Source organism: Rattus norvegicus, chromosome 17, assembly GCF_036323735.1.
Source record: "Rattus norvegicus strain BN/NHsdMcwi chromosome 17, GRCr8, whole genome shotgun sequence".
Lineage (NCBI taxonomy): Eukaryota > Metazoa > Chordata > Mammalia > Rodentia > Muridae > Rattus > Rattus norvegicus.
This window is the reverse complement of record NC_086035.1, coordinates 80,441,550-80,455,974: the sequence shown is the minus strand read 5'-3', so window position 1 is coordinate 80,455,974 and position 14,425 is coordinate 80,441,550. Positions and strand designations below refer to the sequence as shown.

Here is a 14,425-nt window from a genome sequence, read left to right as displayed (position 1 = left end):
GCCACAGGTAGTTTACCCTGTCACCCTTCCATGACTCCTGTATCTGTCCTCACATCTTTTGTGATTTTTTTTTTCTCCATGATTTTCATACGGTGTAAAATATACTCAAGAACTGCATTTCAAAAACCATTCCGTCCAGAGACAGCGGATCCCATTAACATGCGTGTACGTCCTCTTCACCCAAGTGCACCTCAGAGTGCAGAGCTCTGCTCTGTTGAGTAGCAGGAGCAACCGATTGCCTTGGTAGCCCAGCCAGAGGAGCTAGAGCATGCTGTGTGGACAGTGGGGGGAGACACATCCTGTGGTTCATCATCTAAAGAACTATCTTTCATCGTAAAGTGTGCTTATGATTCACCTGGTTTCTTTGTATTTTTTTTTTGTCTTGATCTGGAATTCTCAAGTTTACCAGCTAACTAATGCTTAAAATTTGTGCCACCATCTCATTCACAAATTTACTTTGCAGATGCTATAGTTGGGCATAATTCTTATCAAAACAGTTAGATGTAAAGCTCCACATAACTTTCCGAGGCCTTAGGAACAGACTTGCCTGGGAAGCTGTCTGTACCCACGCGAGAATTTGCCAGGGACATTAACTGACCTTCTGGCTTTTCCTCTCAACAGGTAATGTATGTGGAAGGGACTGCAGTGGTTATGGGTTTTGAAGACCCCATGCTACAGACAGACGACACTCCTATTAAACGCTGTCTGCAAACCAAATGGCCGTACATTGAGTTACTGTGGACCACAGACCGCTCTCCTTCACTCAACTGAGTTGCCCGAGTATTAGTAAGGAAGATTGTCAAACCCGGTGTTGAAAGGGGGATTCATGACTGGCTACATGAAGCTAAACGCTGGTATTGTTGATTAACTGTAAATAACAATTAAAAACACATTTTCAGTGTTTAAGATATGTTTAAATTATTTGTTCTAAAGCTTTATGTTAAAGGTTATCCTATTTTAATCCTTTCTGTGAAATTTACTAACAAAATTAAGCTTTAATTAAAGTTCATCTCTTCTGCAGTCAGGTAATTGGTCGTTACCAGATTATAAACACAATATTATAGCATTTTTATAATGACATCAGTCACAAAAACCTGCCTGGAGTATCATTCCATTCATTTCATTTTACTGTAGTATTTTTAGCAGCCTCCATACCAAAATGCAAAGGTTAATTTTTGTTAATTTTTTTTTTCATTGCTTAAATCTGTTTTTCCATCACAAATACTAATAAATCACAAATTATTGGCCCTGATCCTTTGGTAACAAATTTGACACTAGCATGTTTACAAACAAATAAGAAAGGATAATATGTGGGAGCTTCTTTGTGTTCACAGGTGCACAGGGATGTGGTTTTACAGTGATGGGGGAAGAATGTGTTGGCTGGGTGGTCTTACACTGTCGCTGTGACTGTACCGCTCAATACACTTCTCCACCTTCATTCCTACAAGCCAGCTCTCTTGTATGTTTATAAGCGTGGTAATGCATGAAAACATCTGCTGTTACATTAGCATATTGCATTATTTATTATGGCCCCAGTTAATACCATAAATAAAGACTTTTCTTTAACTACATCCTTACACTTTTACATTAGTGGCTCATGACCAGCACATGCTTGTAATGACCTCTGCCTTCAACTCTGCAAACACTGTGTTCCTCCTGGGTCTTACTGCTGCTGCATGAAATGGTACAGCATAATACTCCAGATGACTTTTACCGTTGGTACTCAACACTTTAAATGAGGGCTGAGGGTGTAGCTCAGTAGGTAAGGTGCCTGTCACACATGAGGCCCTGTGTTCCTATAAAACAGTATAGCTATAAAATCATAACATCAGGCATGGGATTGCACACCTGTAACCTCAGCACTTCAGACATGGAAGGAAAGATCAGGAGCTCTGGGTGAGATCGGCCGGCCTCGGGATACATGAAACCCGAGCTTTAGAAAGAAACCACATAGTGCAGAGAGGCAGCTCCATCTGGAAGCTCGGCTGAGGTGCTTCAGAGCCCTGGCTGGAAGCGTCTATAGGGTAGAGGTGCTGGTGCAGTGACAGCTGGGTCTGCGCCCTCAGGAGGAAATCGCAGTTTTCAATAAATACAGACAAGAAGAACGTTTGTAATTGGAAACCGAAAGGGACTATCAGAAAGTAAAGCAATAAAATGGGCAAGGATTGAATCTGAACCCTATTGCACACCCCACATGAAAGTTAACCTTATGTAACCACAAGTCTACTTCTCCAAACTAAAGCTCTTAAAGAAAGTCACAGAAGAAGTCATAGGGATAAACCTTAGTGACCCTGGATTTGGTAAAAATGAAAAGGTTTAACAGTCATTAAAATTTAAAATGTATCCAGAACCACCATCAAGCCAGTTAAAAGGTGGTCCATAGAGTGAGGGAAGTCTGTAAATCATAACTCAATTTTTATAGCATCCATAGAGAACTTGTAACTTGGGTGTTTTCAAATGGGTAGATGATTTGAAGAGATATTCTGTCAAAGATGGTGTTCAGATGGCCGATAAACATGTAACAATCTCACCTAAAGTAGGTATTGAAGGAATACATATCAAAACCAAGATACACTCAAAACTCACTTAGTAAGCTAAATCAGAAACCCGGACAACAGCAACACTTGACAAAGATGCAAAGACAGAAACCCCCATAGACTCCTAGGGATAGAAATCTCAAAGCCACCTTAGAGAATGAACAGTTTTTGTCATTTCTCAAAAGTCTAAATGCTGAGACAGCATATGACCCAGGAACCCCCTCGGTATGTCCCCAAAAGAAATAATGAAAATGTATTCACCAGGATTGGGGACTGGATGACTGCTAATTGATATAGGGCTGATTTAGATGGTGACAAGATGTCCTAAAATTAGATTGTGGCCAGCCATAAAACACTGAGCTATGAGGCTAAGCAGAAAAGGCAATGAAATCAGATAGATATTGCAGAAGAGGGCAAATCCATCGGCTTTCCTTAAAAAAATAGAATTATAAAAGTTGACTGATTTTTTTTAAAAAATGAGAAACACACAATAAAAGAGGGAACATAAATGCTATGTTCTATTACTCATTAAAGGGAAATTACAAGTTATCCTCTGCAAAAAATTTCTTTAAATTAAATGCTTAACTGTTTAAAAATGCAAAATAACAGAATTGACAGCAGAAACCCTATGTTGGCTATAGAAGGTTAATAAGTAATTAAGCACATTTGTTATATATATTCACATGTGAATATATACATATATGTAAACACTTTATCTAGTGCAAATAAAGAATACATGCTGATCAAAAGAAAGGGGCAGCCAAGTTAAAAAGTTATGCAGAGATGTTAGTCAGCCTTGAACTAAATTCCGTTGAACTATGGAAGTCGAAGCCTTGAGAACAGTTAACATTACCCATGCTGACTACTGGCTAGTTTTATGTCAATTTGGCACAAGCTAGAGGCATCAGAGAGGAGGGAGCCTCCCAAGATACAATCCACATGAAGCTCAAGAAGGACAACCAAAGTGTGATGCTTCAGTCCTTCTTAAAAAGGGGAATAAAAATATTCATAGGAGGAGATATGGAGACAAAGTTTGGAGCAGAGACGGAAGGAAATGCTATCCAGAGACTGCTCAACCTGGGGATCCAGCCCGTATACATACAGCCACCAAACCTAGACAATATTGATGAAGCCAAGAAGTGCATGCTGACAGGAACCTGATATAGCTGTCTCCTGAGAGGCTTTGCCAGAGCCTGACAAATTCAGAGGCCAATGGTTGCAGCCAACCATTGAACTAAGAACAGGGTCCCCATTGGAGAAGTTAAAGAAAGGATTGAAGGAGCCGAAGGTGTTTGCAACCCCATAAGAACAATAATACCAACCAACCAGAGCTCCAGGGACTAAGCCACCACCCAAAGAGTACACATGGACAGACCCATGGCTCCAGCTGCATATGTAGCAGAGGATGGCCTTGTTGAGCACCAATGGAAGGAGAAGCCCTTGGTCCTGCCAAGGCTGGACCCCTTAGTGTAGGGGAATGTTATGGTAGAGAGGCAAGGAGAGCTAGGTGGGTTGGTGGGTAAACACCCTCATAGAAGAGGGAGAGGGGATGGGATGGGGGTTATGGATGGGAAACCAGGAAAGGGGATAACATTTGAAATGTATATAAAAAATATCCAATTAAAAATTATTTTAAAAAAAAGAAAATGTCTCTATAAGATCATGCTGTAGACAAACCTGTAGGTCATTTTCTTAGTGATTGATGTAGGAGGGCCCAGTCTGTTTGGGTAATGCCTCCTGTGCTTGTGGTTGGTCCTGGGTTCGATAAAACAGCAAGCTGAGCAAGCCACAAGGAGCAAGCCAGTAAGCAGTACCCCTCCATGTCCTCTGCATCAATGCCTGCCTTCGGTTTCTGCCGTCACTGCTTTTGTTGATGAACTGATATATGGACCTGTGAGTATATAAACCCTTCCCTCCCAAAGTTGCTTCTGGGCATGGTATTTTATCACAGCAATAGTAACCTGAACTAAGACACTGTCCAAAACACAAGGACTCCACAGTTGAGTACAATAAAGACAGGACTTGTCTCACCTCTGACTGCTTGCTCCCCATGAGCAATCGACTTACCATAAGCCTCCTTTATATGTAAAGTGGTTGAAAATAGCATCCCATCCAGGCCCAAGAATTGATGGAACTTGCTGTACAGACTAGGTAAGTACCAAAAGAAGCCTTCTAGTGCTCATTAGAGGATGTCTGTCCCCTGCTTGCTCCTCCTCATGGGCAAGCATGGAGCTCCATATGTATGCATCCAGCCACACACCAGTCACATCAGCTCAGAGTCCAGTAAGTAATGTAAAGTTTTATTTGAATAGATAGATAGATGATAGATAGATAGATAGGTAGGTAGATAGATAGATAGTTAGATGATACATAGATAGATGATAGATAGATAGATAGATAGATAGATGATTGATAGATAGATGATAGATAGATAGATAGATAGATAGATAGATAGATAGATAGATAGATAGATAGACAGACAGACAGATAGATAGAGATAGAGATAGATATAGAAATTTGCCTCAGTATAAGATAAATGGGGTTTTCCCTACACTTAAAATTCCCACTGAAGAATCTCGCCCTGTCAGGGCGGGTTTGCACCCTGCAGTAGTGTTTTCCTTCCTGCCAATGCCCTTCTTGTCTTGGTTACACTAAACTGATGTTACAAATTTAAACTACTGATTAAGGCTAAACATATTTTGAGTGGCAAAGCAAATATGAGTGATTTCCAGCCACCTCGTGAAATTAATTTTCCCTATAAATACACATACAGTTTTAATGAGGGAAACACACTGTGTGAAAACCACTGCGCTCTGGGGAATCTACCGCTTCTTACACGGTCCCGTTCACATTGTGTTGTCCCACATAACTGAGTCCCCAGATTGTCACCATCGCATGGCTTAGAGTCAGGCTCTGAATCCACTGAGAGGGTAGGACCCTCAAGGAGGCCACCATTCATCACCCACATATCCTGGGACTATACACTTGTTTTCTGACCTGTTCTCTCCACCTGTAAAGATGAATTATTCAGGCTCAAAGTAAATACTCAGTTAAGAATCACCTTGCCTGGCAATCAATAACAATATTCTCACCAAACAAAGTATTTCTCACTGAAACTGTGACATGGTGGGGAGGGTGACTTTTGTAAGAGGTCATATGCATATGTACTATGAAGGTAGACAACAATGTAATATTGACAATAGTCAAGTCTAGAAGTGGGCTTTGACCTCACTGACTTAATCACTGGTCAGTTTGGAGCTCATCAGAGGCGAAGCCAGATCTTACTTGCATCTATAGTTCGGGTAGTTTATGGGACAGAACTGGGGGTGTGTTGAACTGAACACACACACACACACACACACACACACACACACACACTACAGCAGAGTTATATCTGACAAATAACCCATTTGTCGGCCATCATAATCATCAACCTCTTCTCAAGGTAAATTATGTAAGTCGGGTTTTCTTTTAAATGCTAGGGTTCTGAGAGTCTCCTTTGTCTACAAGGAAGGTAGTACCTAGTGTAACCCCTGAATAAGCTGAATGTGAGAAGAGGTGTCACAATGAGTCTCAGCTGATTAGCATCTCGTGTTGAGTGTGACAAAGAGACATTGGTGACATATAAGGCAAGGCTGGTTGCAAGATCCAAGAAGAGCTAGGAAAGAAGGCTCTGAGTACAGGGCTAGCATCTCACTCCTAACCCTGCATCCAGCTACCAGAGACCGCAGCTTTAGGGATGGGGTAAAGTTTTGTACTGTAGCAGCCATGCGTGCATAGTGCAGGAGGGTAGGTAATGGCAGTAGGGAGCTTGAATAGCATAAGCCTGTCTGCCTCCAGTAAACTATTTAAAACAGGCATCACAACCAAGACAAGAATAGCATTATTTGGGGGGCAGGGTATGTGGACAAAACCAGACATCACCAAAGAGAGAGAATAAAATGGGAGCCTTCCAATCAGTCAGCAGGAGAATAGGATAATCCAGGAAGAGATGGGTGGCACTTAGATGACCTGTGCTTTTGCTATACAGGGGAGAAAGCACCTGCTACCAAGGCCAATGTGTCATATGTTTGCGTGCAAGTGCATGTGTGCGTGCACACATATACACACATCCCACAGCAGAGATTCTGATACCAGCCTAGCCTTAAAGGGATCCTTGACTAGACCAACCAACAGCCCATGATATTCAAGGACAGGACAGGAGGGTACCACCCTTCCTACATTCAGGACCCTGCTACCTGTCTGCAAATATTCCAGCAAGTTCAGCTCTGCTTCGCAAGCTATTGTCCCACCATCTCATGTCTCTTCTGCTTGTATAGGAAGATCATAAGAGCAGGCTGTAGATATACCTAAATCATGGTGCTTGCCTGGCAAACATAGGCCCTGGAATTTACACACCAGAATCTGAAGTCACATATTTCTGACCTAGGATTGGTAACAAACCCCAAAGCACTCAAAATTTCCCGCTGCAGCTAGCCTCCTTGAAGTTCTTCTGAAGGTCACTGTGGGATTTTGAACCTCAGGCCCTTTGTATCTGCTTTGCCAGATAGTCTATCTCACTCCCTGCTACGATTTGGATGTGGCTTTTCCTTGTACATTGAAAGCTTGTTTCTAAGCATGGTGATTGGGGGATGGAGGGGCCCTTAAAAACATGTGACCTAGGTTGGGGATTTAGCTCAGTGGTAGAGCGCTTGCCTAGGAAGCGCAAGGCCCTGGGTTTGGTCCCCAGCTCCGGAAAAAAAAAAAAAAAAAACATGTGACCTAGTAGAAGGTGATGGACATCTTGGGTCTGTCACTCTCGAAAGAACTTAAGGTAGTGCTTACGACATCTTGGTGACTTTGGTGTTATCCTACAGCAAGCCTGGCCCTCTACACCCTGGTTCTCTGCCATGCTATTGTGGTGCCTGATGCCTGAAGCCACATTGTCTGGACCAGGTACAAGCTATTAATAGTTCCATGCTTTCAAACTCCCAGAACTGTGAATCATTTCATTCACATTCAAGAGTCCCTTCAGAAAGTTCCAGTTAACCCCACTCGTATAGCTAGTAGTGGATCCTGGCTGCTGTTTGGACATCCAGCTGAGGTACAATTATCGATTCTTCTCGGTGTGGCCCAAAGGATAAGAGTTAGGTAGCCTCCACCTGTATGTCATGGTGGCATGGACTCATTTGCTGATGTTAGACATGTTGGCCAAGCTCTGAGTTGACACCAAAAGTTGAGCACCAAGAAGCGCAGACCCCTGGGCCAGCCAAGGTTATAACCACCTCATGAAGTACTTGTACCACGTACAAACTTGGCATCCCAAACCGCAAACAAATCAACCTTTCTAAGTATGAATTAATCACTTCAACAGCCTGTGCAGAATGATTGATAAATGGAAATGACAATTTCTTAATTTTTTGTGAGAAATACAGTAGATCAGAACTCAGTACCGTAAGTGGGCATACCACATCATCATGAAAGCTGGAGTGGACATAGAAAGCCAAATGCAGGCTGCTCTATCAGCAAACAGAAAGCAGGAGGCTTCTCAGAACATTTACAGCAAAGCAATAAGACCTGATGTCATTCTCCATGTCAGAGAATACCCCCTTTCAGTCATGGAATAGCCCACTAGAGGCAATTTCATGAACCTAGCACAATACTAGATAGTTAAGACTAGATGGCGTCTTTTGATCAATTCATGGGTGTGATGCCTATGGGTATTAACAAATCAAGGGTCTTCCTTTATTGCTGTCCATTTTATTATTTTATTTTATTTTTGAGATAGACTCACTAAACAGGAAGCTCACCGATTCATGTACATTGATTGGCCAGTGACCTACAAGGATCTGCCTTTCTCTGCCTCCTAGAACTAGGATTAGAGACACACACTGCTATGCCTGGCTGGAGGACTGGGGATCTGAACCTGAGTCCCCATGCTTGCAGAACAAGCACTTTACTCAGTCATGCATGTCCCCAGGCCCCTAAATCTCTTCTTAAAGATACTTCATATGAACTGAGTGGGATGCACACTTAAAGAGACCAAACCGGGTCGACTGCAGAGAGTTCAGGGTAACCCAGCACTGGGGTGGGGTAGGAGTCTTCACAAAGGTCTGTGCAATTATTCTTTCAGAATTAAATACCACCAAGTTACCAAGGACATATTTTTCACTAGTTTAAATTTGTGGCTTCAAGGATACTGGGTTTTAGCAGCAAAATATTTACATAATACATGTTAATTACCCAAAATAACTAATGACATGTCCCTCTTGATGCCTCCTAGAATATGCTATAGAGAGTGATGCTTTTGTTTTTCTTTTTGTATGTCTCTAAATCTTAGAAGAAGTGTGGCCTAAGTAGGGGAAAATACAATACAAACTGATGCCTGTTACCATATGACATAATATTAAGAAATGAGGAAGCCATAACTAGGGAAGGAGGAAAGGAATGGCTGAAGCACATGGAGGAGAGCTTCTAAGGACTTGGCTGGATGCGGTGTTAGACACGCACAAAGGAAGTGAGACGGTCCCAACGTTTTACTTCAGAGGGCTGGAAAAGGAGCTCGAGAAAGACAATAATCTAGAATGAAAAGGGAGGAATGATCTAGAATGAAATGGAAGGACATGCACAGTTCTAAAATATATAACTAACCAGAGTATTTAAGTTCTTCTTAGGTGGCAGGCACTGCACTGAGCCTTGTGGACCCCATGGCAAATAAGGCCTCGAGGACGTTATACTCTGTTCAGAAGAGAGAAGTGCAGTCATAGAGACAATGACAGGCAAATACTATTTCAGAAGAAAATTAAGACACTGGTACAGAATGAATGGAGCCAACAGGGTGGCTGATCAACATATTACCTTGATGAGGGTAAGTATCAAAGAAGCCCCTGAGACCAGAGCAATAAGAATGAGGTATCTTAGGGCTCAGCAATTAAGGATACTTGCTGATAAGCATGAAAACCTGAGGTCAAGCCCCAGTGCTCCTTAGTAGGAAGAGAGAACTGACTCCCACAAGTCATTCTATGACCTCCACATACTCCTTGTGGCATGGGCATCCCCCCTTAGGCACACACACACACACACACACACACACACACACACACACACACACACACACACGCAAATAAATACATGAAAATTTACAAAGAAAATTATTAAGACTGAGCTAGCTTAGATGGTATCTTGTGAGAAGGTATTGCAGGTGTTAAAAAAACAAGTGGAAAGGCCCTGAGGTGAGATTTAATAGGTTTGAAAGCTAGAATGAAATACATGGGGACAGGGGTTCATTTGGGGGATTATGGGGAGATCAGTATACAACCGTGATGGCAAGTCCGTGCTTTATTCTTATACAGATAGCATGCCATCAGAGGATGTTCTGTAAGAATTTGTTAGGGTCTGATGATGAAAAACCACAGTAATTTCTCCATGGGATCTGAACCGTTAAATAGCAGAGAGGCAGTGAAAGAAAATCAGGGGGTTCTCTTTGCAAGTTGTGAATGAGGAGTGGATACCAGCAGCAGAGGCATCGAGAACCATCCATCTCATGGGTTTGCTTCAGTGGAAAAGACCACAGCACCAATTTATAGATTCAAGTAGTAATCTTAGGAAGAGAATAACCATGAGGACGGGAACCTGGCAAGTCCAAAGAGAAAATTAAGAGATACTGAGAGAAGTGAACCTGACACACCCAAGAAACAGCTAGCCTTTCTTTTTTTTTTTTTTTTTTTTCCGGAGCTGGGGACCGAACCCAGGGCCTTGCGCTTCCTAGGTAAGCGCTCTACCACTGAGCTAAATCCCCAGCCCCCAGCTAGCCTTTCAAGATAGGAATCCTCCCTAATCAACCGAAGGGTTAAGGGTTCATTGCGGTGCTTGGTTTGAATAAGAAATTCTACTATGGCCTCAGGTATTTGAACACGTGGTCCCCATCTGGTGGCCCTGTTTGAGGAAGTAGTATGGTCCTCTTAGAGGGAAAACATCACTAGAGACATGTTTTGAGAATATCCCGAGCCCACTTCCGATCACTTTCTCCTTTTCCTGTTTCGACCCCACTTCCGGTTTACTCTCCCCTTCCGGTTTCTCATGAAATGTGATCTCCAGACTTGAGCAGCCTGCCATCATGCCCACTACACCATCGTGGACTTTCCCTCTGGAACTTTAAGCCCACACAACCCCTTCCTGCTATAAATTGCCCGGATCGTGTGTTTTATCACAGCCACAGAAACCTAACGATATACAAACATTCTAAGTTCGAGATTATTTTTTTTTCCATGCTAAAATGGTGGTCAGAATATTCACGCACTCTTTTGAAAAGCTAACCATGGAACGGAAATAGCAGGTTGTTTAGCAATTAGCAAGCCGAAGCAGAGCCAGAGGGACTTTTCAGAGAGAAACAGTTGGCATGGGAGAGACTCTGTATACAGACAGACACCATGTGTCAGAGAGCTTCTAACAACAAACTTTGTGGGTTTATCTAAGCTGAGGCCCAAGAGAGTTTCTAAAAACTAAGAGGGCATCCCAAGGACCTCTGGGATAAGGATGGGGAAAATTAACTTCTAGAAATTCCTGGAAAACACTGAAAACTGAACCAATTAACAAGGAGAGAATACTCTTTAGCATTTAGCACCGAAGCCTGCAGACCCGCCTCCGTGAGTTCATCCTCTGCCTCCTTGCTCTACATTCTTCACACTTGGAGTTTTGTTTGTTGTTGCTGCTGTTGTTGTTTTTTGTTGTTTTTTTCATGAGGTTCCACCAAACACTATTAGAGTGGATGAAATCCAGACCTCTGACACCACCAATTGCACCAGGGTGTGGAGCACAGAAGCCCATAGTTAACACTGATAGAACCGCAAATGTCACAACCATTTCAGAGGACAGAATCTTCCTTTTCAAGCTAAATCTGGAATGACCACATGATCCAGTAATCACAACTCTTAGCACTACTATGTGTCTTCAGATAACCCACAGAGGATGGTTTTAAGCAGGTTCACTTGTGATTATCAAAACCTGAATGCAACCATGATGCCTTCAAGAGACAAGTGCATGAACCGATATGTCCAGACAGTGACTATTCCGCTGTTTAAAAAATCAGTTAAGGGGCTGGAGAAATGGCTCTGCAGTCAAAGGGCTGTAGCCTCAGCTCTCAGGGGGCGGGCAGAGCAGTGTTGCTGAGATTTGCTGGCCTCCGGCTGAATAAGAGTGAATCTCCCATACAGGGAAAGATCCTGGCTCAAAGTAACAAATAAAACAGTTATAGAGCAGGACTTCCAATGCCTTTTGGGGGCCTCCGTGTATACATAGGCACATTACATCCCCAAACACACACACACATACTTACATACTCTACACACATAGACATGCACACACACATGTGCAAACTGAAAGGAAATAAGTAAAATGAATTAGCGATCAAGCCATGAAAAGGTAAGGCGGAAACCTCAGTGAATGTCATCAAGAGAAAGAAGCCAGACAATGTGATTCCAAGTACACGACAGTTTCGAAAAGACAAAAACTGTGGAGACAGAAAATATCAGTGGCTGTCAGGGTTGGGAGACGGGAGTGCTGAATGAGTTGACAGGAGATATTTGAGGCACGGTGAAAATTATTCTGTATGAGACTACTATGGTTCACAGGTACGCACATTCATATAAAGTCTGTGCCACCACGAATGTGTGTCCAAATGTAACATGGCCTCTGGTGAGCAGGCATCACACAGACTCTTTAGTCATAATGTATGTGCTGTAGTGTCCAGGAGCGTCTTCAGTTGGAGAGGCTGCTTTAATCTCACACTCTCCAGCAATCATCATTGTCTCAGAAACAAACCAGCGGCCCCATCCTCACTGGTCCATCCCCTATCTTATCAGCTCCACTTTAGTCCCGTGGGGTTTATTCTTAATATAGAGGTTAAAGATTCTATTCAAACATAGGTCACTCATTATCCTCACAAAGCTCTCTATCTCTCAGTCAGGGTAAAAGAACACCCTTACTTGGTCAAAATGACCCCACACCATACCTGTGTCACCCACTCCTTGCCCCCTCTTGTCAGTTTCGGTCATTGACTCACACAGAAAGTTAAAAAAAAAATACCAATCACCCTCAATGATCAGGCTATCACCTACAAAGTCCTTCAGGGTTTCCACGCAGATTTTCTGTGTAATGGCCACCTCTCTCTTCTAGAAGGTGGGCCTCACGAGACAGGGCATATTACTGTGAGTTCTCAATACCTGTTATCTGCCGCTGAAGCATTTGAAGTTTAGCCAACAAGTTAGAAATGCACTCATAGCCTCCTGAATGTGAAGGTGATGGTGGAAAAGAAGGGGGAATTTGAGACAAAGAGGCTGCTGGCATTTTTCCTAGTCCCCTTTTGCCACAAAGCAAATGGCACCTGCCACCGTTTTACTGATTAAGGAAGTTCCTGGCCCTTCTGATTACTGTGCGCTGCGTGACCAACCTGACGTGGACTCCGTATCTTTGATTTATATTTGACTTTTTAAGCTCACTTGTTTAATGCAATCTTTATGAACCAAATTAAGTTGTAGCATGCACGGAGCTGATTATAAAACCCAGCACAGCCTGAGTCGAGCAAGGCTTTGTCTTTCAGTGGGCTATTTTGGGTGCCGCTGCTTGCTTGTTCATGGAGACCCAGCATCTGAAAGGAGAAACATAAACCTTGGTGGCAAAACTATAGCCGTGTCTATCAGAGCTCCATAAACTCTTCAGACGACAGTCACCAGCTTACATCCAAAGCAAGCTGCAAACAGACTTTTAGTAAGACATCAGATTGCTACCACGAAGATGTGAGCAGCAAAACGAGAGCCCATTTGTCTTTCATCACGGTGCTTTAGTAAAAATAAGAAATGGTTTAAGCTACATTTCCTGAGAAGATTAACCACCTAAAGGCTTTTGTGCAGTATCACTAAACAAGATAAAAATAGGTACTATTGCGGTAAAGCGGTACCACTGATATATTTTCATCTTTAACTACTAGACATAATTTCAAAAAATTCATGGAATATTCCATTAAATGGTGCCAGCAGAATCCCAGATTTTAAGATGCCTTTCGAATGGCAGTGATCTCATTTCTATAATCTTGCCATCTTCCTTCAAACTTCAGCATTTATCCAGGAAACAGAAAGAGCTGCTGGGGGTGGGGGTGGGGGTGCGGTGGGGCTGGGGGGCGTGCTCAGGCCCTACAACATAAAAAACAACGAAGGTTTGGCTTCTGTGTTGGGTGTAACAACAGGCAGAAGGGTGAAGGCTAAAGCAGTCTGCTACTGCTATTAAAAGCATCACAGGGTTGAATCCCATTGTAGTTTCACATGTGTTGCTATGGGAACGGGAAAACAATAACACAGACACCTCGCTCCACACTGAAGCTCACCAGTCATGTGGAGGAAGCCACGTCTGCCTACACCAGTATCTATAGGACCACCTTGGCTCTTCCATTACCTAAATGGGTACTAAAATTAATTAGCACTCCGTCTGTCCATCCTGTCCACATTCTACATCCCAACAATGAGTGTTGTGTGGTACAGTTCCAGAAACAGAAAGCAAAAGGAAAGGATGGGGTCTAGGTACGGGACCACACACAAGTTTACGCATGTGTATACAGTTGTGTCTATTCTCATGGATTCCACAAGTAAAGTAGAAGGATGATTTGCTTTTCCATTGTATCCATAGGAAAAAATATATCATTAGGTCCCTACCTTACACCCCGTACCAAAATGGATGCCAAGTGGACACACACACAATAAGGGTACTGCTAAAAGTTCCAAGATACTTTTCATATGGCCTTAGGAGGGGGAGTGGATTTCCAAACGTTACATAAGTAGGGAAATTATGGAACTGCTGTATAAAAACTTTCATAATTACTTATATATAAAAAAAATCACAAAAATTTAAAAGGAAATGAC

The 14,425-nt window shown here is 42.6% G+C and overlaps 1 protein-coding gene and 1 long non-coding RNA gene across 11 annotated transcripts in view; one reads left to right on the top strand and one right to left on the bottom strand.

Moving 5' to 3' along the window:
* Nucleotides 1–1,571, top strand: part of Mindy3 (MINDY lysine 48 deubiquitinase 3) — a 78,596-nt gene extending 77,025 nt beyond the window's left edge. For 7 of the 10 annotated variants that reach the window (XM_063276246.1, XM_017600496.2, XM_063276247.1 and 4 more), the window contains one exon: nucleotides 622–1,571. In XM_063276246.1, coding sequence (XP_063132316.1) covers nucleotides 622–771 — 150 coding nt within the window. In that variant the 3' untranslated portion in view covers nucleotides 772–1,571. The remainder of the gene's footprint in view (nucleotides 1–621) is intronic. The other 3 variants (XR_010058840.1, XR_010058841.1, NM_001106122.1) reach the window with 2 other exon arrangements.
* LOC103694135 (uncharacterized) overlaps nucleotides 1–14,425 on the bottom strand; it is a 35,700-nt gene that overhangs the window by 15,312 nt on the left and 5,963 nt on the right. The gene's annotated exons all lie outside the window — the stretch shown is intronic.